Source organism: Monodon monoceros, unplaced genomic scaffold (assembly GCF_005190385.1).
Source record: "Monodon monoceros isolate NGI ecotype Baffin Bay Population unplaced genomic scaffold, NGI_Narwhal_1 Super_Scaffold_21, whole genome shotgun sequence".
Classification (NCBI taxonomy): Eukaryota; Metazoa; Chordata; class Mammalia; order Artiodactyla; family Monodontidae; genus Monodon; species Monodon monoceros.
This window is the reverse complement of record NW_021703778.1, coordinates 134,298,448-134,324,834: the sequence shown is the minus strand read 5'-3', so window position 1 is coordinate 134,324,834 and position 26,387 is coordinate 134,298,448. Positions and strand designations below refer to the sequence as shown.

The following is a 26,387-nucleotide window of genomic DNA, read 5'->3' as shown; positions in this document are numbered from 1 at the left end:
CATAGGTAACTTTGGTTTAAATAAAGGGCATACATGGTGGTTACATTTATTTTCAATTATGTAGTAATTCTGGAACTTAGGCACTGTGTCTGTACAATTTGTATTTTCTTATTATAATAGATTTCATCCCACTTGGCATACAGAGAAAATAGAATTTTCTATAGACTGGAGTAACTCCCTAGAAGCCTGTTTTGGATTCATAGAATATTTGGTTTAGGCAGAAAGAAAATACACACAACATGTTCATTTGAAAATGACTAGTCACACTTGGTATTGCTCTAAAGGTAAATATAATCAAGATATAAAGACATTTCTGGACCCGATTATTTTATTAAAATGTATAATCTTCTGTGATGTGTTTCTTCTGGTTCATACTATTATATAATGATTTTACTTAAAAATAAAAATGTTTTCCTTTTATTAAAAAAAGAAAAAGTGCCATGGTAGGAAGAAACACTAGAGTACAGAAGCAAACAAAGCCAGAGAGGTTGGGCTGACCTGGTAACTTGCTACCCATCAAACGCCAGTTAGGAATTTCCAGAGAGTAGAGAATCTATGCTACTTACAAGGCTTCAATTCTAAACCTAAATTGTGCTGAATTTCAGAATCTCCTTCTAGATGGAAAAGAAAAAACAACAACAAAGGTTTCCAGACCTCGGGTGTTTAAAGGGCCTTCACACAGTAAATCAACCTACTGCTGTCCTTGTTTTCTCCACAGCCAGACTGAAATAATACAGTGTCAGCAGAGGTGTGAATTACCTCCATTCACCTTAATGGAGTGTTAACTTCAAAGGCTTGTTTTAACCATTTAAATGCTAAGCTCATGAGTAACATTCTGTTAAAAAAAAAAGTACAATTTAAACATTCACCCTCAACATATGAAAGTAATTTATATTCTCAGCACTTCATCTTCTAAATTAGCAAACAAGTCTCCAAGTGTTAGAAAAATATAGATTTTGTGCTTTACTTAGTTTTATTTTAAATAGTTATTACCTAATAAATTATGAACATTAAGCCCACAATAAGAAGGCCTGTATTTCCCAGGAAAAATGCTGAGGAGTACTTGAACAAGGTTTTATTCGAAATCCTGATGAAGGGGGCACTGCTTTTACCAGTCATCTTACTAGCTTCCTCCAAACTCATAGGGAAAGTTATGACTCCAAACAGGCAACTAGATAAGGCAGAATATTAAAGTAAAATAAAAATAAACACCTCTCCAAATAATTTCTTTTGATATTAACTAAGTTTCATGCAGCGTTCAATAGGTTTGCCAAACCTCCCATGATCCCATCCCACGAGCAGGTGACAAATGTATTAATTGATGCCCACCTGTCATCACACTTAACATCTGCCCCAGGAGGCATCCTTGCATCTGTTGCAGATTTAGGGCTATTTTGGTATTAGGAGTTAGATTTATTTTAGCAGCTGAACACCTATTTGTATTTGGATCTATAATTTCCCATAGAAATGTGGGAAAGCACTAAAAAGAATGCACATGGGGCCAGTTCTCCTGTGAGTGAAGGCTAGAAAACGATTCTAAACATATTAGTTGTGCAAGATGGAAGATGAAGAAATTCCATGTCCTTGTCTGAAAGCAACTTCATTTTACAGGTCTAGATGAAAGGATGGGGAAAAAAGGGGATAAACATCTAATTTATTAAGAGCGCCTATTTTGGTCTGCCCCTAATTTATGCAAGGTCATTTAATCCTCTCAACACAACCCTGTATAATTGGTATTAACTCCATTTAATACCTATGTGAAAGTAGAGGTTTAGAGAGGTTAAGTGGTTTGCCTAAATTCACTGAGATTTTCATCTAAGTCTTTCTAACCCCCAAACCTGGACCTTTTCCATTACACTCTGCTGATCTCAAGTTGCCAAGGAGGAAACTTAACTCAGTTGTCAATTTTTCAGCCCATTTCCTAAGTGGGAAGCAAGGGGGCACCAGCAAAAGTGTGCATTTCCATACATGCAAATTGGCACTTTGCATGTAATTCTCTACTTTACATGCGTGCAGGGGTAGGATTACATTTTTACTGATACACCCTGGCTTTGGTAGGCTGCTAACAAGGTGCCCTTTACAAGAATACTCCCTGGGGCAGTAGGGGAGGGAGGCACCTAGCTCCTGGTTTCCAACCAGGAATAAGCCACATCAATGCGAAGACTGGAACGATCTATAACCTCCAAACAAAGTATGATATAAATCATCAATATTTGTCTCTGTTCGCCAAGTAGAAAGTCACATGTTTTAGTGACAAATGAGAAAGCTCAGAGAACTTTCAAATCCACAGCCAGTCATCACAGCTCTATCTCATACTGCACGACAGAGGAAAATCACAAAAGTTTCTTAGGATTTGGAGTCAGGGCAAAATACCAAGTGAAATAATCCAACAGTTTTGTTATTGGTGACTGATGTTGACATTAACCTACGAACTAAAATTCAATTTTGTATATAAACAATATACTGATTTCTTTAAAAACAAAAAATTGTCTCAATATATTTAATAACATTAAAAACTTCTCTGTGAAAGATGTTGTTAAGAGAATGAAAAGGCAACTCACAGACTGGGAGAAAATCTTTGTGAAACACATATCTGATAAAGGATTGGTGTCTAAAATATACAAAGAATGCTTAAAACTCAACAATGTAAAAACAGCTCAATTTTAAAAATCTGAACCTCACCAAAGAACATATACAGATGGCAAATAAACATGTGAAAAGATGCTCAACATCATATGTCAATAGGGAAATACAAATTAAAACGAGATACAACTGCACACCCATTAGAATGGTGAAAATCCCAACACTGACAACACCCAATGTCGGCAAGGATGTGGAACAACAGGAACTCTCACACATTGCTGGCAGGACTGCAAAATGTTACAGCCACTTTGGAAGGCAGTTGGGCAGTTTCTTATAAGACTAAATATTCTACCATACCATGCAGCAATTGCTAAAAAATAGTCTTTGGTATTAACCCAAATAAGCTGAAAATTTCTGTCCACACAAAAGTCTGCATACAAATGTTTGTAGCAGCTTTATTCACAAATGCCAAAATTTGGAAGCAAACAAGAGGTCATTCAACAGGTGAATGGAAAAACAAACTGTGGTACAGCCATACAATGGAATACTGTCAGTGAAACAAACTGTGGTACATCCATACAATGGAATATTGTCAGTGAAACAAACTGTGGTACATCCATACAATGGAATATTGTCAGTGATTAAAAAAAAAGAGCTATCAAGCTATGAAAAGACACGGAGGAAACTTAAACGCACATTGCTAAGTGAAAGGTTAGATACTATATGATTCCACCAAATGACATTTTAGAAAAGGCTCATGGGGAATGCTCATGGCGTTTATGGAGACAGTAAAAAGATCAGTGGTTGCATCAAAAGTGAACCCTACTGTAAACTATGAACTTCAGTTAATAGTAATGTATCAAAGTTGGCTCATCAAGTATAACAAATGTACTTCACTAATGCAAGATGTTAGTAATGTGGGACACTATGGGTGTGCTGGAATGAGGGAATATATGAGAACTCTCTGTACTTTCTGTTCAATTATTTCTGTAAACATTAAAACTACCCTAAAAAATAAAGTCTGTTAATTAAAAAAAAAACCACAAACAAAAGATGCTCAACATATTTAAGAGCATTCTGAGTTTCTTATTTTGATTAAAACTGCTATGTCTACTTTCCCCTACCGACTCCTGTTTTGTTCCGCTTTTCTGTCAATGTTTGCAAAACTGTTAGGCCATATAAAGAGGATTCATCCAAGGTGCCTTCCAGAATAATTCCTTTTTGCATTTGGAGGTAAATTATTCAGCAAAAGACGTGGGAAAATATTTCTTTCACTTATTAATCCAATTAAAAATAATGAGTGCTAAACTAAAATTACCAACCAAAATACCAAAGATGAGCAAAACAAACGCCTGTGGAAATAAGGAAAAAAGATAAAGAACAATTAGAGCATTATTTTAAACCTTCACGTGCTCCAATAATGTACATTATAGTTCAAAATACATTAACTTTCGTAAGGTAGGTAAAATACTTAATTATAAAATGACAAGTTATTTCTTAAAATAAACAAACAAAAATCAACCTACCCCAAACTTTTTCCATGAGAGAAAATCCTCTCTGCTCAGTTTAAGATAAAACAGTCCCGGGAACACAAAAATCAAACATGTTGATGTACTGGAACCTTAAAGTGGGGAGGAAAAGAAAATAATATTGCCAGATTCAGATGTGAGACTGGATGACAATTTAATCTATTTTAGAAAATGGAATTTTTGAAATAGAAAGCTTACCAACTACACCAAGTACATTCCTAATGTCAGGAACATATATCGCAAGTAAAACAATGATAATATTGAGAACTATAGCGATCAAAGAATGGCGAATCCATGAGAATGGAAAATTGGAGAAAAACATCATCATTAAAGCTTTCCTTGCCTGTATAACAGAAAAAGATTTAAGCAAAGAGGAGGTAACAAAGCCAAACTACTTGCTTAGGGAAACACATGTATGGTACAGTTACCATAATATTCTTGCCCTCTAAACCATTTAGATTCCAAAAATATGGCATAAACTATTACTGTAAGGTATTTATTGCACAAAAACTAAGAAATATACCTATCTGTGTGAGCTTCATAAAAACTGTTTTGGTTTTATTCTTGAAAAAATTTTCACATGCAATTTCTTTCAGTTGTATAATTTTCAAAATTACCAACAATAACACTTTGTGAAGAAATCACAGATTATCATTTTCATGAAATTCAACAGATAAAAGAACAAATGGTTTAAAACAGAAAAAGAAGTCATGGCATGATAAAGAAATACCATTTGCTGTTTTATGTTATATTATCTGTTTCACAGCATGTAAATGTGAAAACTAGTTCATGATGCTCTCTACTGCTAAGGCGGGCAACAGGCAGTCCCGTCCCACAAGCATTTACCCAGCCCCCGCTGCAGTGGCCCCAGTCTTAAGGAGCTCCCCGTTCAGGGGCTCAAGTCGTCCACTAGAAGCATCTGTACCCAAAGCCTATGATTCCATTCTTCCAGAAATTCTCAAGAGTCTTACATATGGCAACTAAATGCCGAGTGATGATCTGCTGTGCCCCTTAAACTATAACTCTAGAGCAAATAAAATCTGTGACTAAGATTAGACTAGAACGTCTATGTGAAAATAAATTTCCAATAAACTAGAAGGAGCTTATTTTTGCTGACTTGACTTTTTCCTCTTCACGCACATTCTTTTGAAAACAGAATACAGAATTAAAGGGGGAAAAAAACCCCAAAAAACTTTAGAAGAACTATAGTCTCTAAATTGGAAACAATGCTGTGGGAGAGCGTAAATCTAAACTAAATCTGAAAAAGCACAAATTAGTTTAGCGGTTCACTGTTATTTTTGTGCTTTCATGGGGCCATAGGCAAGTATGAGGTCTTTGATCAATTACTGGACAAATGAATAAGATATACAAGACTAGATGTGATTCAAACATTCTAGTCTGTAAAGAATTAGTGTTGCCATATTAGGGAGCTGCTACACCAAGCAACAAAACCTTTAAGAGTACTTACAGGGAAGTGGATTAGAGGGACTGTCAAAAGCACAGCAAATAGTATGCATAACTTCACAGTCATGACGACAACATCATGTGGCAAGTATTTACTATAACCTTGTAGTAATTCTGACGCCACACTGTCTGCAAATTTAAAAAACAATAATAAGGATCACATTATAAACTACTAAGATGTTAATAACAGTAACATTATTTTCCTTTGCACAAACGGATCTTAACAGATTTTGGATTCCCAGTACCAAATCCATCTCTGGCCTTTTTCCTATCCTATGAAACACAGAGACATTAAGTAAATATCTTCTGGAAACCTACAGTGTTTTCTTTTAATGAAACTAGAAATTGGCCCAGGCAGAATCTCTAAAATTATGACAATGAATATACATTTAAGAAAATCTCTTTAGAACTTTTCCATAATCTGAAGGTTTTGAACAACACTTTTATAAAGTGCTTTCATGTATACTACTGAATTTGGTCCTTATGATAACAATATAAGATAGGTAGCTAGGCTAAAAATTTATTAACTGACTTGCCCAAGATCATACAGTACAAAGGGGCAGAGCTGGCAGAGCTGTACTCCCAAATTGTTTTGACACCAAAGCCTTTCCTTAATATTGCAATGTTTTCTAGGATCTTATAGTTTTGTGCATGCTACCTGCTTCATCAACATTTCATCTATAGATTCATCTTTCATAAAAGAGAATGCAGTGTTAGGGTAATGGCTTCCTTAGCAAGCAAGTGTGGTAGTCAGTGACAGAATCTGAACAAGCTGACCATGCTTTGCTCCCTGGTGTTCTTCTATCCTCACGTCTTCCTCACTCCAAGCCAGAGGAGGGCTATTAAGAGTGAGAGTTCTCAAGAACACTCCATATCACTGCCTCGTAGGGAAAGATGAGTTTGTACTTAAAATAGAATTGTGGTTTTGTTGTTGTTGTTTTTTGTTTTTTTAATTTGAGACTATACGGTTTGGAAAAGTCACTTTGGAGAAAATAAAAAAACAAATCAAATACACCTCTGTTTTCAAATACTTTAAAATTTAAAGGGGAGATAAGATGAAGACACACATATAATAGAAAGTGTGTAAACACAGACACACTTAAGTGGAAGAAGAAGGTCTAAACAAAGAGCTATGAACAGGGAAAGATAACTATGGCTTTGGGATGAACATGAACGAAATCCAAGAAGACTTGAGAAGAGTCATCATGATATAGTGAGCAGCAGGGTAGTAGAGGGGCTTGAATTCTGCGATCAAACAGACTAAGATTCAAATCCTACTCTTACTAGCAACTTAACTTCTCTGAGTTTTTACATTTGTAAAATGTGGACAATAATATATTGACCTACAGAGTTACTGTGAACATGACATGAGTTAATGTATGTGTGCTGACATTCAAAGATGTGGGGAAGAAATTCTCTCTGGTAGCAATACGCAACCAAGAAAATGAGCAGCCCAATAGCACTTCAGAGGCTGAAAGACTGTGTGGTAGAGAAAAGAGAGTAGTGGGTGATAAGGCTGGAAATGCATTTAAGACCAGTAACAGAGCTCTTCTTAGGGTCTGGACTCAATCTGGTAGGCCACAGAGATGCAATGACTTCTGAAGAACAGTGCATTATGACCTGAACTAAGCAGGAAGACAGATTGGAAGAAAAAGAGGCCCAAAACAGGAATAACAGAAGGCTACTGTCATAACACTGAGAGGTAATGAGGATTTGAACTAGATTAGTAATAATGGAAATGGGATAGAAACTAATTGTTGAAAGTATCAAAGACATACTTGATATAATGTGGGACTAATGGACCAAATAAGAGATTAAGAAGAGCCAGGAAAGCTGGATTCTAGTCCCAAATATGTGAGATACTTGTGACTCTTTGGAAAAATATAGCAAACTATTTTATTTCCACTTTCTGAATCATAAAAATGAGCTATTAACACTTACTGCTTAAGAACTTTGTAGACTTTTAAAGTGGTCTGGTTATTATGCAACATTTGGGTATTGGCCTGGTTTATCAGAGGAACACTTTTTATTCCTCACCTTATAATGCTTTAACATCTGTAATCAGAGCCAATATTATTAATCTAGGTACATACTTATTGGTCCCTTTAATCTGATAAAATTTAGATATTAACTAAGCCTTGAGAGCACTGAATGAAAGGATCCCAAGCAGCTCCAGAAGCCTGAAGAACTAGATTGATTACAAATTCAAAATACCTGTTACTTGTCTACTTTCTACTTTCCCAAGACAAAAACCTTTTTCCTGAGCCAGTCAATTCTGTGTTCCTAGCTGAGCCTTATGCAAGGGATAGAGTACAACACACTTCTCTGCATTCAGACAAATCTCTACAAATCTCAGGAAGAACCTGATGGTGATCTCTGCAAGTTATATCTTCTCTTGAAGTCAGGAGGCTGCCCTGTTTAATACACACTGTCAAACAGGGGATGAAGTTGATAAAGATTATCACAGAGTAACAGAAATATCACTGGATTAATATTCAGGAGACATGCCACTAATTGTGAGACAGGTCACTTCACCTCTTGGACTTAAGCTACTCACCTATAAAATGAGTTGAAGGCGTTAATTTGTGACAAGCCCTTCTGATAAGGTCTCAAGCTCAATCAGCAATTTCTTTCTGTAAGACTGAGAGCTACTGCTATTCCAATAGAAATATACTGTAAAAGACTTTCAACCCAAAAAAGAAACACTGTGAATAGCAAATCAATATCTGAATCTTCTTCTGTCTTTGGAGAAGGAACTTTTATATCATTCTTTCTTTCTTTCTTTCCTTCTATCTATCTATCTATCTGTCTATCTATCTATCTATCTATCACCTACTTACCAGCCTACCATGTGATTTTCTTAGATCTGTATATCTCCATTACATAAAGCATGGATATTCTAAAGAATCTGCATCAGTGGAAAAGGGCTAAGTCAGAGACAACAGCTTTACTTGATAACCAGGAAAATGCCTGTGTAGGAAACATTTCACGTACATGATGAAAATATTTAGCCTCTGTGTTCAGGCAAAAATAGATAGATAGATAGATAGATATGCCTGGAGCTTAAGTGAGCCAGGTTTTTCCAAAAGTTCACTTTGCGAAAAACTTGGAATGAAGGGAATCTGGATTCTGTGGCATAATTCCTGAGGAGGCAGCACAGTAATAAAGGCATTGACTCTGGAGAGAGTCAGAATTGGATTCAAATCCCAACTCATTATTCATTAGCTGCAGGTACTGGCCAAAGTGCCCAACTTATCTGAACCCGTATCTTGCAGAGTCGTCATAAGGACTGAGTTAGGCAAGGTATATAATAAAACACATGGCACGTACAGAATAAATGTTAGCTCAATAAATGCATCAGCATCCATCCTTCCTCCACGTCCCTTTCCATCTAAGTTTTCTTATAATTTAACATAGCTCCTAACATCTCGTGGTAATATTTTTGTAACTACTTTTCAGCTGTCCTGGAAATTGGTAGGCCATTTGAGGTTTCTTCCAGATAGCTCTATTGATCCATAGGGAAGAAGAGGTCCATTTTTTGGACTTTTTCTCAATTTTGGAAGATCCCTAAATATAATAGTATTTGTGCCAGGTGACGATTTCAATTTATAAAAATATACAGCTATTCTACTAAGTTTTTGCTGAATCCCAACAAAGACCCTGCTGTAGTATCTCATTGTTATAGAAAAGCATCACTGTGCTCAACTCTGTACGAAGACAAACGCAACAACCAAAAATAGAGTTTATGCATTTCAAGAATTTTATTTCCTTAACAATGATCAAAAAAGTTTAACAATCTGCTTTAACTTTCCTTGTAGTGTATCCATGCTCATGTTGGAAGTAGGAAGTAACGCTCTTCCGGATGGTGTGTACAGAGCTCTACCACTCTTATTCAACATAGTACAAAAATGCAAGAGCAGGTTTAGATTCATCAGTCACCTTTATTAGTGTTGAAATGACATAGAGTTAGCAAGAAAAGGACTATATAGAGCAATTATAATTGTCTCACACACTGAAAAGTCTAAGATAATACACTGATAATAATATACTGCAAAGTTACCATATTTAAATTGTTTCATTAATGACAGTAAGAAGAGAAGTACAGTGCTGAAAAAAGAGCACCTGAAATTATGAAATAATTGCAATAATAATGATAACAGTAATGATAATACACCACCAGCAGTAGCTCTCCTTTGTGGAAGATGGCTGTGTGCCAGATACTGTAACAGGCATTTTCCATATAACTTATTTCCTCTTCAATATAACTCTATACAATTATCCCTGTGTTACAGATTAGGAGATGAAGATAGCACAAGGTGAAGTACGCTGGTTCAAGGCCACACAGCTAGTTAGAGCACAGTGGTTTTTTGAATCATATTTGTTGGGTTTCAAAATTCATACTCTTTCCACTGGGCTTAGGAAAGGTAGTCATACAAGTAAATGTCCAAAAACTTGTCAGGCCTGAAAAAACTCTGGAAGGTAAGCAAAGCACCATTACAAGCCATCGTGAATGTCTAAAACCTGAAACACATGCACAAGGCCACTGACGGTGAAATCAGAGTCAGAACAGCTAAATATCACAAAAGTAACAATAGCCATCTACCTGGAGTGTTATTATAGGGGCATTCATAAACTGAAAAGTGTATTCAAGGATTTGACAAACTGAGTGCAGTTTGTTATAATGTGTTTGTTTGCAAATTAAACAAGTGCGTTTGCAAATTTAACAAGAGAGCTTACAATTTTTTTTCTTGTTCTAGACTTTTAAGTTTTATTTTTTCTTGAGGTTCTTACCAGAAGAGAAAAAAACTCACCAAGCACATAACTTTTCAAAAGTAAATAAAACAAAATTTTACTTTTATTTTATGAATTTAAAAGAATCCTTTAAAAATTTAGAGAGAAAGTTCATGGCAAAGCACAGAATACACACTGCAGAACTGTGTGAATTAAATCTAAAGGCAGAGGTCTCTGACATAAGGGTACAACTACAGTCCAGGTAAAACCCTTTCCTTTCTCAACTTGTTCGTTTGCAATTAAGATGACTGATTCTCTCAACCTCCCAAACTGCTGAACTAGAGTCTAACATATTGAATTCTCAATTAAAAAAAAATAAAATCATTGTTGCACTTTTTTTTTTCTCGTAGAAAGACTTCAATGTTTCTAAGCCCGAGATTTTACTTGGGTGTTTAAGAAAATTTTCATATGAAGTTATCAGTCTTGAATTTGATCCACCTTTTTAAGAGAAAGAAAATCAGTTCTTTAAGGCCCGTAGAGCCACCACAGTGGTGCACTGAATTCTGGCAGCCTGAACAAATTAACTTGCTAAAGAAAGGCAGAAACAAAGTCCATATTCAGGTGTGAGATCAACTACAGAACAATTTATTTTGTCATCTATAATGAAATAATATACTTACCATAAAAAGTGAGGTACCCAAAGAGTGCAGATATAAATTAAATGAGAAAACTTAAAGCAATTGCTGTATTGGTTACATTCTGCATCCTTTTCTTAGAAGGTCTAAAAGAAAAAAAATGGTAAAATTAGAATCTGTGATCTGAATTATATCTAAATAGATAAATATCTCCCAAGCTATTCAAAAGGATTCCTTAATCACTCAAGACCTAGTTCTCTAATAACTACACACTACAATTCTTGATTTGAAATTACTGCACAAAGGACTATGCTTCAAAGAAACATTCTCAACTTAGAACTAAGTCTTGGTTGTTTTGTTTTGTTTTAAACTAACACCTACAATCCAGTGGTGGGATGGAAGGATTCATAGAGGAGAATGTTATTCAATCTGAAAGTCCTAGAAGTAAAAAGACATACTAATACATTTTAAATATTCCAGGATTCTATAGTACCTTTGAAGTTCACAGTATATGGGCAATATTGAGGTGTGGCAGAGAAATGAAAAAGCCATGGTTGGTATGGCATAAGCACTCTGAAAAAAAAATTTTTTAAAGATGAAATTATTAAATGCTACTCTGTTGAAACCACTACTTCATTTGACAATAAAATCAGTTCTCAAAAAAAAAAATCAATTTAGTTAAATTTCTTTCATGTTTCATGAATCACCTGTTTATAAAATAAGAGGGTTTTTTTTGGTTTTTTGTTTTTAACGAGACACACAATTATGGTCCCCAGTAAATATTTTACTTGATAGCTGTATTGCCCACACTAGCTAAAATATTTCTTGGCTGCTTCCACACCAGGTTGGTTTTAGTACAATCACTGCTGCTTCTATATTGTATCAGTAAGATAAAAATAATTAAGGTAAGATAAATAACATTTAGGTAAGATGAAAAATAATAACATTTTAGAAATGATCTTATTGTAATTCTCAGTCTTTCCTAATGCATGTATTAGGAAACTCAAAAACATCTTATTACCCTAAGCAGCAATAATAGTTAATGCTTTTGAACCTGCTTTCACCAACTCAATTCAAGTACCAACTTAATCTAAGAGAATACTGAATATATTAATCACATCTTAGCATCTATAACTAGGGTCTCTTTTGATGGGAATGAACATGATTTATTCTAGACCAACAAATTCATAGAGATCCACTGGAATATATGAACAAAATTGTTGTTTTTTTAAAATTAGAATAGTTAAGAACCAGAGAAAGTTACAAAGCAAACAAAAGTTACCATCTAAATGAAAACACTGTCTTTACAAAATAGATGGTAATGATTTACTTTCTCTTTTCTACTCTAAAAAAATTTCTCCTTAACTAACTTAAGGCTCTTCAGCAAAAGAAGCTCCAGATGACTGTAGATCTATCTTCAGACACAAGGCCTCTTAAAATATCAGAGGAGAGCTGGCAGGAAGGAAAGCTGTAGCATTTCCCAAGGCTAGATTAAGAGAATGAAATTCAATTCACAAATTCTCTTTCATATACTGCTCAGTTTCCTGGCTTGTCAATTACCCTACCTAAATCTTTAAGGCATGTGGAGGCCTTTACCATGTAAAAGATGTGGTAACCTCCCTTGTGGGGCCAGAGAGACATTTCTCATTTAAAAACTGGGGAATAAGGGAGTTCCCTGGTGGCCTAGTGGTTAGGATTCCAGGCTTTCATTGCTGTGGCCCGGGGTTCAATCCCTGATTGGGGAACTGAGATCCCATAAGCTGCAAGGCACGGCCAAAAACAAAACAACAATGGAAAAGAACTCTGGGGAATAAAAAGGAAAATTTTGCATGGGGGAGTTATCACAGTAAAATGCTACACTAATAGAGTTATACATGAGTAGTGGGGATTCTAGTATCTGGGACCTGCATTTTAGCAGAATCACAAAGTGTACATGAAGAAACCTGCAGCAACAAGGAACATACGGCTCTTTTAGAATGGTAAAGTAGAGATCATTCAGATCAGTTTCCTGTCTCCTCTGCTGATGCTCAGGGGCTTTTGCAGGCATTTCAAATATCCTAGCTCTCTCAGAGAAGGCAAGGGGGGACTTGGTCCTTCTGCCTCTGCTACAGGCATCATAAATTTCAACTTTGGAATGTCAGCCAGAAGACATATTGGCAGTGCTCAATTGCTGGTCCAATGATGAGGCTGTTTAGCCACAGACCAAGGTTCTACTCACAGGGGAGGAGTTTTTGATATAATTGGCTATTTCGCTTTACAAGTCCAGAGGGCAACAGGAAGTCTGTATGCACAGAGGACCTTATTGGCCAGACCAGACATTCAGTAAATCTGTTCTTTTAGGCAGTGGCCCATCTAAAACAGGCTCCATTTAAAGGCGTGCCAAAAAAAAGGTGGCCATTTCATAATGGGCCACCTTCTGGTAAGCAACCCTATACTTAGCACTTTCATGAAAATTAGTTAGTTACAGGTAAAAGACCTAAGAGACCCTGTTACACAAACCTCTTAAACTTGAAATGTGAAAAAACTAAAAGTATCTGTTAATAACTTACACACCTCTTTGGAGAAATGAAAGAGCTTTGGTTTACAAGCATCTGTAGCATTTGAAATCTGTTTAAGAGGATTGAGGGGAAAGAGAGAAACCAACAGTCATTAAAAGTTAGAATACATCAAAAAACCAAGATGAATTTATTATTACTGGGCTTTCAAATAAAAATATTTCAAAACAAAGTTCCAAAGTACAATATAGCCATTACTTTTTTATTAATTAGGAAAAAAACATTATTAGTCATATTTTATTTTTCTTTTTAGCTTAAAATAAAAAGGAAAAAACTGAAAAAAAAGCCAAATAAAACAATTACGTGGAAGTATTGCTCTACAGAATTTAATGTCAGAGGACAAGGGATGGACCATTTTTTGATTATTATCTGTAAGAATAAGTAGGATCAGATGATTTCTTACCAAATTCATGACAAGAAATTGATTTTAAATAGGTCAGTATCATTTCAATTAATCTAACACCATACCAAATAATATGCTAACTAATAAAAGATTCTTTGTTCATGTCATTTTCCCTAGATAGAATGGGGCCATCATCTGACACGGGCACCTACGGTGTGGGACAGCATGAGGGGCTGCATAGTTGTTTGGTGGAGATCTCCCCCACTGAAGACTGAGAGCTTTCAAAACTCCAATAGTATCAAGGCATTAAAAGAAAATCCAACTCAGAATGGGAACATGATGTTTTTAGTGACAATAGTACAAGAATATGGCCATCTGTGGACCTGGCATCAGTAGGAGATAGAGAAATATTAATAGCAGTTTTGGAAATGGTCACAGGTAGATGCAAAGGGGGAGGCTCAGGGATTTCTGATGCGTGAGCACTGGCCCTCCTTGCTTTTTTCAAACTTACATCACTTTTGGTGAATGTGGATGAAGCTGGCAAAGGATAAGAGCACAAAGCTAAGGAACTAGAGCTGGTAAAAATGAATTTTTTAAAAAATTAAAAGAAATCCAGAGGGCTGCTATTTCCCAGAAACAATCAATGAAAATGTTTCAGGATTTTACTCTTAATTGTGGCCATCCTGTTCCTAGACCTACAGTTGAGTTGGTCAACATTACCACTGTTGTAGTTGTTTCAGGGCACACAATTACTCTGTAAATACTTGCTCTAGGCTGAAACCCAGCATTCAAAAGGGCAAGGGAGAATAAAGGAAGCATCTGTCCTTTGCAGAAGACCTGTAAGTAAATATTATACTATTCCTATTTGGTATTTATCTAGTTTTAGATTTTAACTAATTCAATCAAAATTTTACATAGTGATAAACCCAAGGAAAACATACACTTTTAGGATTAAATTAATGAGTCAACTAAAAAATTACTCTTATTTAAAACCCTCACCAAGAGAAAAAAAAAAAACTGTAAGGGTAAACTGGGCAAGTTGCTTTGATATTTCTAGGTAAGTTTTCAATACAGAATAAACTAAATGGTCAACTTACCAAAAAGAAAGAAAAAAAATCAAAAGCAATAATCTCACCATTTTTTTTTCTCTGATATGTTTGCCCAAAAAGGATGAGGATGGGGTGGGGTAGAAGCAAAGTTGTTACTGGTCTCTCTGTTCAGCCCTGCTCCAAATTCAGCATCTCACATTTCCCCCTGACTAACAGTGGAGGCGGCAGCAGCAACAACCATTTACATTGTGTACCAGGTAGTTTGATAACGTCGGTATGTGAGCTACCTCATTTTATCAGCTGTTATTACAAGACTTGCAAACCCAAATATTTCAAAACAGTGCTCCAAAATGCAAGAAAATGATTATTTTTTCATTAATCAGAAAATATCATTAGAGGCCTGATTTTATATTAACATAAAATTCAGTTACTACAGCTAATTTCTCTGCAGAGACCCATCTCAAGCCCAAGTGACATCCTATAAAGCAGAGGTACAGAACAGGAATGGAAGATACCTGACAACAAAGGGTAACAGGGAGTCCTTGCTCAAGTTGAAGGCAGAACACAGTAAGAAGATAAACTCAGGGGTTAGAAAGAAAGACAAAGGGAAATAGAAGATTAAGCATTAAAAATACTTGTTCACTTGCACAGGAGGCCCTTCCCTCTTCTCTCTGCTCCAAGTAATTCCCATCTTTCAAGGCTCAGCTCAAGTTTTATTTCCTTCCACATCTTTCTTTATTCTACCTGTTGGTGATCCTTCTCTCCTCTCAGCTCTTATGTAATCCCTATTATGAAGCAAATAAATCAATACTTAACTATGTATTGACTACATTGTTCTCTATTTTTTTTCTGATAAATTTATCTTATTTCCCTGACTAGAATGGCAGATCCTTAAGAGTAGTGTCCTGATTAATCCCCCACAACTCTAATGCCTACCATAGTGCTCAGCAGAAGGAAATCCAAATCTAACCAAAATCGATTCAAATAGTTCTCTATTTTCATTACTGACTTATTAAAATATTACTTCAAATATTAGTATTAGAATACTAACCTGTACTCAAGACAGAACTTTTAGAAAGAACAGAAATTCATTTTTGTTCAAAAATGGACCAAAAAAGGTACCGTCATGCTGAGCCACTGCTAAAATAAAATTTATTTTTAAAATTTTAGGTGTTTCAGCAGGGCCAAAAATTTATGTCAAAAACTTTTAAGCAAAATAAGGATCTGGGACAATAGAAAAGAGTATAGGTTTTGATTTGTGCTGTTTGGAGAGTATAATTTAAGAAAATAATAGTTTTCTGGACAGATTTTTTAAAATGTAATATAAATGCTATACAGATTTATGGATACAAACATACTGAAAAAAATAATCAGTGAAAAAAGGTGCAATGGAAAAAAAATTGGAATCCATCAAAAAAAATTGGGGTTAATATATACATGTTTTCCTTAACCACTGTGTATTTTTAAACCTAATACTTAGAAAGTCTAAAGTAAATTCAGGCATACCTCATTTTATTGTGCTTTACTTTATTGCACTTCACAGATACTGTGTTTTTTAATGGATTGAAGGTTTGGGGCAGCCCTGCATTGAGCAAGGTTATGGGCACCATTTTCCCAAGAGCATTTGCTCACTTCGTGTCTCTGTGTCATATTTTGGTAATTCTCAAAATATTTCAAACTTTTTCATTACTATCATATTTGTTATAGTGACTGATGATCTGTGATCCGTGATCTTTGAGGTAACTACTGTAATTATTTTGGGGTGCCATGAACTATGCCCATATAAGAGGGCGAACTTAATTCATAGATGCTGTGTGTGCTCTGACTGCTCCACTAACAGGCAGTTCTCGTCTCTCTCCCTCTCCTCAGGCCTCCCTATTCCCTGAGACACAACAATATTGAAATTAGGCCAATTTATAACCCTACAATGGCCTCTAATGGTTCAATAGAAAGGAAGAGTTGCAAATCTCTCACTTTAGATCAAAAGCTAGAAATGATTCAGCTCAGTGAGGAAGGCATGTTGAAAATTGAGATAAGCTAAGAGCTAGCCCTCTTGTACCAGACTGTTAGCCAAGTTGTGGATGCAAAGGAAAAGTTCCTGAAGGAAATGAAAAGTGCTACTCCAGTGAACACACAAATGATAAAAAAAGGTGAAACAGCCTTACTGCTGATATGGAGAAAGTTTTAATGATCTGGATAGAAAATCAAACCAGCCACAACATTCCCTTAAGCCAAAGCCAAATCCAGAGCAAGGCCCTAGCTCTCTTCAATTCTATGAAGACTGAGAGAGGTGAGGAAGTTGCAGAAGAAAAGTCTGAAGCTAGCAGATGTTGGTTCATGAGGTTCAAGGAAAGAAGCCGTCTCCATAACACAGAAGTGCAAGGTGAAGCAGCAAGTGCTCATGTAGAAGCTGCAGCAAGTTATCCAGAAGTTCTAGCAATGATCATTAACGAAGGTGACTACACTAAACAACAGATTTCCAATACAGACCAAACAGCCTTCTACTGGGAGAAGATGCCATTTAGGACTTTCATAGCTAGAGGAGAAGCCAATGCCTGGTTTCAAAGCTTCAAAGGATAGCCTGACTCTCTTGTTAGGGGCTAATGCAGCTGGTGACTTTCAGCTGAATACAGTGCTAATTTACCATTCCCCAAATCCTAGGACCCTTAAGAATTATGCTAAATCTACTCTGCCTGTGCTCTATAAATGGAACAACAAAGCCTTGATGACAACACATCTGTTTATTATTTTAAGCCCACTGTTGAGAACTACTGCTCAGAAAAAAAGATTCCTTTCAAAATACTATTGCTTGGGGACTTCCCTGGTGGTCCAGTGGTAAAGAATCCACCTTCCAATGCAGGGGATGCAGGTTTGATCCCTGGTCAAGGAACTAGGTTCCCACATGCCACATGGAGCACCTAAGCCCATGCGCCACAACTACTGAGCTTGCACGCCTCAACTAGGGAGCCCATGTGCCCTGGAACCTGCTCATTGGCAATGCACCTGGTTACCCTAGAGCTCTGATGGAGATGTGCAACAAGATTCATGTTGTTTTCATGCCTCCTAACACAACATCCATTCTGCAGCCCATGGACTGAGGGGTAATATTGACTTTCAAGTCTTATTCTTTAAGAAACAATTGCATAAGGCTATAGCTGCTGGAGATGGTGATTCCTCTGATGGAGCTGAACAAAGTAAACTGAAAACCATCTGGAAAGGATTCATCATTCTAGATGCCATTAAATGCATATTTGATTCATGGGAAGAGATCAAAATATCAACATTAACAGAAGTTTGGAAGAAGTTGATTCCAACTCTCATGGATGACTTTGAGGGGTTCAAGACTTCAGTGGAGGAAGTCACTACAGATGTGGTGGAAAGAGCAAGAGAACTAGAATTAGAAGTGGAGCCTGAAGATGTGACTGAATTGCTGCAATCTCATGACAAAACTTGAATGGGTCCAGAGTTGCTTTTTATGGATGAGCAAAGAAAGTGGTTTCTTGAGATGGAATCTACTCCTGGTGAAGATGCTGTGAAGATTGTTGAGATGAATACAAAGGATTTAAAATATTACATAAACTTAATTGGTGAAGCAGTGGCAGAGTTTGAAAAGATTGACTCCAATTTTGAAAGAAGTTCTACTGTGGGTAAAGTGCTATCAAGCAGCATTGCATGCTGCAGGAAATCATTCATGAAAGGAAGGGCCAATCGATGCAGCAATCTTCACTGTTGTCTTATTTTAAGAAATTGTCACAGCCTCCCCAACCTTTAGCAACCACCACCCTGATCAGTCAGCAGCCGTCAACATCAAGGTAAGACCTTCCACTAGCAAAAAAGATTACAACTCACTGAAGGCTCAGATGATGATTGGCATTTTTTAGCAATTGTTTTCTTTTACATTATAGGTTATTGCAAGGTATTGAATATAGTTCCCTGTGCCATACAGTAGGTCCTTGTCATTTACCTATTTTATATATAGTATGTATATCTGTTAATCTCAAACTCCTAATTTATCCCTCCCCCTTTCCCTTTGGTAATCATAAGTTTGTTTTCTATATCTGTGAGTCTGTTTCTATTTTGTAAATAAGTTTATTTGTGTCATTTTTTTTTTAGATTTCACATGTAAGTGATATCATATGATCTTTGTCTTTCTCTGTCTGACTTACTTCACTTAGTATGTTAATCTCTAGGTCTATCCATGTTGCTGCAAATGGCATTATTTCATTCTTTCTACGTCTGAGTAAGCAATAAAGTATTTTTAAATTAAGGTATGTACATTGTTTTCTTAGACATAATGCTATTGTACACTTAATAGTTTACAGTATAGGGTAAACATAACTTTTATATGCACTGGGAAACCAAAAACTTTGTGTCACTCGCTTTATTACAATACTAGGTTTATTGCAGTGGTCTGGGACAAAACCCGCAATATCTCTGAGGTATGCCTATATGCCAATTAAAAAGAGACTTAAGAAGAAAGTATACAGTGTCTTCACTGTCCCATTGTAGACCAAATTTAAATTGTGCTCCTAGGTAAAATCTGAGCCGACGGTTTGTAAAGCATAATAAATGCAAAATAAGGGTATTATTTCCATATGACAGCTACAGTAGGAATCTGCATCAAATTAAAGAGTATCTGCCATGACAGAAATGAAAACTGTGAAAACTACAATAGACATGTTGTATCAATACATTTTACCTGCTTCAAATTATTGGCTATAAAAACCAAATTACTCCTAACTATACAATGCTTGTGTGGTCAATTATCTGTGAGGAAAATATTCAATGTGTGTACACTGATTCTCTTTAATATCCATATGTTAATTTGCAAATATAGGCCACTCTAAACCATGTAGATGCTTCTCAACAATCAAACTGTGATGAAATTATTTGTTGTTTCCCTCTTAATGTGGCACCTAAAAAGTGTGTTTATGGATGTTAAGTAAACTTATTGTGATAATCATCTCGCAATATATGTAAGTCGTCATTATGCTGCACACCTTAAACTTATGCAGCGCTGTAAGTTTATATCTTTATAATGTCAATTATATCTCAATAAAATAGAAAAAAATCTTAAAAAAACAAGTGTATGTTCCGGCTTCCCTGGTGGCGCAGTGGTTAAGAATCTGCCTGCCAACTCAGGGGACATGGGCTTGAGCCCTGGTCCGGGAAGATCCCACATGCCGTGGAGCAACTAAGCCCATGTGCCACAACTACTGAGCCTGTGCTCTAGAGCCCGCAAGACACAACTACTGAGCTCACACGCTACAACTACTGAAGCCCATGCTCCTAGAGCCCGTCCCGTGCTTGGCAACAAGAGAAGCCACCACAACGAAGAGTAGCCCCTGCTCACCGCAACTAGAGAAAGCCTGCACGCAGCAATGAAGACCCAATGCAGCCAAAAAATAAAATAAATAAATAAGACCAGTAGGATATTAGAAATGAAAAAAAGAATTATTAGCAATAGATTATTTATTTTAAAAAGTGTATGTTCAATTCACTTACTTGTAAGATACAAGTTGGGCAATTTTTGCGGGGGAGGGCAATGATTTTAATGTTGATAAATTCAACAAATGATTAAATGTAAGCACTGTTAAGTATTTTTAGTTTTAAGAGCATTCATTAAAGTATAAATATTTCTGTACACTGAAACCAGGGTCACTTTCACTTCATTTAAATAATCTAAAGTTGTTTTATCCTTGTATCCCAGCAGATAGTTTAGCCTAAGTTAAATGCATCCTAAATGTTTTGACAGCTTGGAAATCTGGTTCTGTTACATGGTTTAACTAATGATGTGTTGTCTTGCTCTTTTGGATGGCATTTTTCTTTCATTCATTTCTCAATAACAAAGGAGAATTTACATAAGCTTATGATTTTAAGAGCTTAATCAAGCCATTTAGGTATGTATCTTGGCAAGTTTAAAATGTTTAATCCTACTTAAGGTTTGACAGACTGACTATGGAATAAACTGCTAAGCAAAAAGAAAAAGGATTTTTTTTCCAAAATTTCACACAAAAATACAGTCTTCGGAATGTTAAAATCTGTTTTAGAAGAATTTAAAAGAAATAAGAAATTCAAATTCTCTTTTATCTTTTTTTAAAAAATTCTCTTATCTTTATATTAAATTATTTAATAAATATTAGAATAAAGTTTACCATCTGAGAGATATTTTTCCTACGTTATAACAAAAATGGGCTAATTTTAAAAAACATTCCACATGTGAAAAAAAAAAATTTCTTTGCAGCAGTCTTTTCATGAGAGCTTAACCACGCTGAATAAACCAGACCAGATAGAATTCAGGCACTCCAATTCTTACTAGATCTCATCAACAGTTAAGCTCCCTGAAGCTATGGTTTCGTTAATGGAACAAAGTTTCAAAAATTAAGATGACTAGGACCAAATTGATTTTACGGATTAGAACCAGCCTGATTCTCATGCTTGAGTATCCCCCAAAACATACACACACAATATTGTACAGAAATACATGGATACATACACCTAGCCAAAGAATTATACTCCATCTAAGGTTTTAACAGAATTGGTATGCTCTCCTCTCTAGTTAACCAGAAGAGAAACTGAATTTGAAATGCTATTCTAGCTAAGCCTCTTCAAAATAGATACAATGAAGGAAACAGTTTGCAGAATAAAAGTGCTTTTAATAACACGTTGAAATAAAATGGGATACCTTCCCAACAAAAAACAGAGTTAAGAGAAAAAAGACATTAACACAATGAGTTCAATTTTAGTGAGGAGATAAGCAATACACTATATTTTAAACTTACCACAAGAGCAAAGAACACCATAAAGAAAAATGATAAACTACTTGTGTAGCCAAGAAAGCCTGTAAAATAACAGTAAAATAAAAAGCAATTTATAAGGAAAGTGATCCTAACGTGCAGCTAAAGCTATACATCTTGGGCATGTTTTTTATTACAGTGCTTGGTATCTGGGGCTTAGGGCTGAGAATAACAACATTCCAACTATCTGTCACAGATCATTTATGTAGCTCTGTACAGCAGAATTGGAACTGGCTTACCACTAATGGTACACTGTAAGGAAAGGCTGCTCTTTAATGTTCCGTTGTAAAGGTTTTATTTTAGTGGGGCAGACAAAACACTACTGCAAACCAAGTAATAGGTTAACTAGGCAGGGCTGAAAGCTGAACAACCTAAAATTCCAAGTTCAAAATTATTCACAACCACCTTCTGCTAAAAATGTGGTACTATGAAATTTAAAAGCCCCTTAATAGTATTTTCTTTCTTTCTTTTTCTTTTCTTCTAAACAAATAATGTCCTCTTCTATAAAGACTTACCTATCTTAGGAAGAAGTGCAAGAGGGAACACAATGGCAACACAGATGATTATTAGCGGTGTTTCTCCATCAAGATACCAAGACCTATTAGGAAAAAAAGTTCTATTTTAGGCACAGGACTTCAGTGTTTGTGTTTACACACACACACACACACACACACACTCATACAGTATAACCATGACAACCACCCATTAGGAAAAGCCTACTTCTTTTTGTTAAAATATGTTCTTGTGGGATCCTATTATTCTTGTTAATGAATTCACATTTAAAAATGTATCAAAACAATGAGATGCCATTTTTCAACTACCAAATTAGCAAATATTTTAAAGTAAGATAATAGACAATGTGAGTGAAGAGTGATGAGATGTACACAAAACTAGTAAAAGTATAAACTGTGTAAATTACCTTTCTGGAAAGCAGTTTGGCAATAGATACTGAGAGCCTTAAAATATTTGACACTTAACAAATGACTATTAAAAATAGAAAACAATCATCAATAAGAACATTTTTGTAAAAAGATGTTTACTGAAAACATTTAAAATAATGAAAATTGGAAACAAACATCTAAGACCATGACAATTTTAAAATAAATTATGAGACTATCAGACAATCATAAAAAAAATTTTATAAGTATAATAATATACTGAATATATCATAAATATATTTAGTATGATAACAAGTTTGAGGGAAAATATAGATTCATTAAAAATGGAAAGGAACTGCAATATATTGATAGCCATTATCCCTGGGTGGTAGAATGATGGGTACTTTTTCTTCTTTATAGTTTTCCATATTTTTCAAATTTTCAGGAAAGGGCATGAACTACCAGGAGAAAACATATGACATTTTTCATATAAAGGCAATAGAATAATGAATGAGAAAAGGTAGATTAAAAGTGTGATAGTGTATTTGATTATTTAAAAAAAAATGGATGCACATTTTAAAAAAGTCAGAAAGATATACTTAAAATACCAAAAGTGGATATTTCTATGTAGCAGCATCGAGAAATTTTTATTTTATTTACTGGTTGCATATACATGGTTTTAATTTTTCAATATAAAAATACATGTGTTGAAGTTTTTAAAAATTAGACAATTCCCCCAAGACTTTAATAGTAAAGACTTTGCTTTAGTACATAAAAATTAAACAATTCATGAAAGAAGTACAACTAGTAAATACACATGAAGAAAAACCCAATCTCTGGTGCTAATTAAAGAAATAAATAATAAGGCTATAGAAATTAAATGAGTAAAAATATTAAAAAAATAATATTCAAGGATGTGGAATAATTGGTCCTTCACACATTGCTAGTGATCTTGTCAATTAGCATTATCTTTTGGAAAAACCTTGATAATATGTACAAAGGACAATAAAAATGTGGAAATCTACTCTAAGAGAATAATCTAAAATATAAAGAATTCTATGTGCATGAAGCTGTGACTACAACATTATTATAATATTAGAAAGTTGAGGGAAAATCCTATATATCTAACAATAGAAAATGCTTATGTCAAAAACAGCACACTCTTTTTAAAAAAAATTTTACTGGATATATGTACATGTATAACTGATTCATTTTGCTGTACACCTGAAACTAACACATTGTAAATCAACTATAATCCAATAAAATTTTTTTTAAAAAAGCACACTCAATGGAATGTTAAGCAGCTTTTGAAAAAAACATTTAGTAAAATAGAAAATACTAATGATAGAAATACAAAATAAATATTATTAACTATGTTTGAAAAATGCTTTTTGGGAAAAATTCAAAGGAAATAAAATAATAACAGTGATTAGGTAATTGCATAATTTTTATTTGCTTTCTCTTCTAAATTTTCTGCAATGTAGCTGTCATATTTTTACACTGAAACATATGCATATATACACATGCACAATGGTAACAAAGTAAAATTCATGCTAATATGAGAGCTGGGAGCATCAAAGACAATAGGTATTACTTTTTCAAGTCATTTGGTAGATGCTCTCAGAATTTCCAATTGGCTATAATGTATCCTTTCACTACCAGAGAGCCAAAGTCTCCCACTGCCTGTTAAATTAAGAAAATGGACAGGACAAATTCCTAGAAATGTACAATATACCAAGACTGAATCAGGAAGAACTAAAAAATACGAACAGACCAATAATGAGTAAGAACACTGAATCAGTAATCAAAAATCCACCAACAAAGAAAAGCCCAGGACCCATGGTTTTATTGGTGAATTCTACCAAACATTTCAAGAAAAATTAATGCCACTACTTCTCAAACTCTTCCCCAAAATTGGAGTGGAGCAAAAACTCCCAAACTCATTTTATGAGGCCAGCATACCCTACTATCAAAGCCACATAAGGACATTGCAAAAGAAACAAAACTACAGACCAATAATCCTGGTGAATATATTATAAAAATTCTCATCAAAATATTAGCAAACTGAATTCAACAGCACATTAAAAGGATCATACACTATGGTCAAGTGAGATTTATCCATGGGATGCAAGGGTGGATCAACATATGAAAATCAATCAACATGATATAGCACATTAATAGAATGAAAGATAAAAATCATATGATCATCTCAATAGCTGCAAAAAAAAGCATGTGACAAAATACAATATCCCTTGATGATAAAAACCTTCAACAAAGTTGATATAGAGGGAACAAATCTCAATATAATAAAGGCTATAGGTTGAAGGCTTCTTCTCTAAGATCAGGAACAAGACCGGGGTGCCTACTCTTACCACTCTTATTCAACATAGTTGGATAGCTATTCCACTCTTATTCAACATGGAAGTCCTAGCTAGAGCAATCAGGCAAGAGAAAGAAATAAATGGCATACAAATTGGAAAAGAAGTAAATCTGTCTTTATTTGTGGATATGATCTTATATATAGAAAATCCTGAAAACTGCAACCAAAAAACTGTTAGAGCTAATCAACAAATTATGTAAAGTTGAAGGATACAAAATCAACATGCAGAAATCAGTTGTGTTTTTATAAACTAACAAAGAAATATCTGAAAAAGAAATAAAGAAAACAATCCCATTCACAATAGCATGAAAGCAATAAAACTTATGACTATTTAACAAAGGAAGTGAAAGATTAGTACACTGAAAACTATAAGGCTTAACTGAAAGAAACTGAAGACACAGACAAATGGAAAGATATCCAGTCTGTGTTCATGGATCAGAAGAATCAATAGTGTTAAAATGTCCATACTATCCAAAGCTATCAATAGAGTCAATGCAATCGCTATCAAATTCCAATGACATTATTTCCCAAAATAGAACAATCCTAAAATTTGTATGGAACCACAAAAGACTCCAAATAGCCAAAGCAATCCTGAGAAAGAAAACACAGCTGACTTCAAACTATACTACAAAGCTTTAGTAATCAAAACAATATAGTACTGGCATAAAAATAGACACACAGACCAACAGAACAGACTAGAGAGCCTAGGAATATCCCCTCCCCACCCCATATACTGTCAACTAATATTCAACAAAGGATCCAAGAATATTCAGTGGGGAAAGAAGTCTTTTCAATAAACTGTACTGGGAAAATTGGATAGCCATATACAGAAAAATGAAATCTATCTTACAGCATTCACAAAAATTAACTTGAGATAGATTAAAGACTTAAATGTAAGACCTGAAACTATAAAACTTATAGAAGAAAACACAAGGAAAAAGCTTCTTGACATTGGTCGTGGCAACAGTTTTTTTTTTAATACGACACCAAAAGCACAAGCAACAAAAGCAAAAATGAAAGGAACTATATCAAAATAAAAAGCTTCTGTACAGCAAAAGAAACAATCAACAAAATGAAAAGGCAATCTACGGAATGGAAGAAAATATTTCCAAATCATATATCTGATAAGAGACTAATACTCAAAATACATAAAGAACTCACACAGTTCAATAGCAAAAAATCAAACAATCCAATTTTAAAATGGGCAGAGGAAATAGACATTTTTTTTCTCCAAAGAAGATATATGAATGGCCAATAGGTATGTGAAAAGATGATCAACATCTCTAATCATCAGGGAAATACAAATCAAAAGCACAATGAAATATCACCTCACACCTGTTAGTATAGGTATCATCAAAAAGACAAGAGAGGGACTTCCCTGGCAGTCCAGTGGTTAAGTCTTCGCCTTCTAATGCAGGGAGTGCAGGTTCGATCCCTGGTCAG

General features: G+C 35.0%; 1 protein-coding gene across 1 annotated transcript in view; it reads right to left on the bottom strand.

Moving 5' to 3' along the window:
* Nucleotides 1-3,224: 3,224 nt before the first annotated feature.
* Nucleotides 3,225-26,387, bottom strand: part of SLC38A6 (solute carrier family 38 member 6) — a 73,379-nt gene continuing 50,216 nt past the window's right edge. The window contains 10 exon segments of the mRNA XM_029239088.1: nt 3,225-3,935; nt 4,110-4,204; nt 4,311-4,455; nt 5,581-5,705; nt 10,988-11,088; nt 11,436-11,515; nt 13,496-13,549; nt 13,801-13,866; nt 21,672-21,730; nt 22,202-22,284. Of these exon segments, the coding sequence (XP_029094921.1) occupies nt 3,855-3,935; nt 4,110-4,204; nt 4,311-4,455; nt 5,581-5,705; nt 10,988-11,088; nt 11,436-11,515; nt 13,496-13,549; nt 13,801-13,866; nt 21,672-21,730; nt 22,202-22,284 (889 nt within the window). The 3' untranslated portion in view covers nt 3,225-3,854.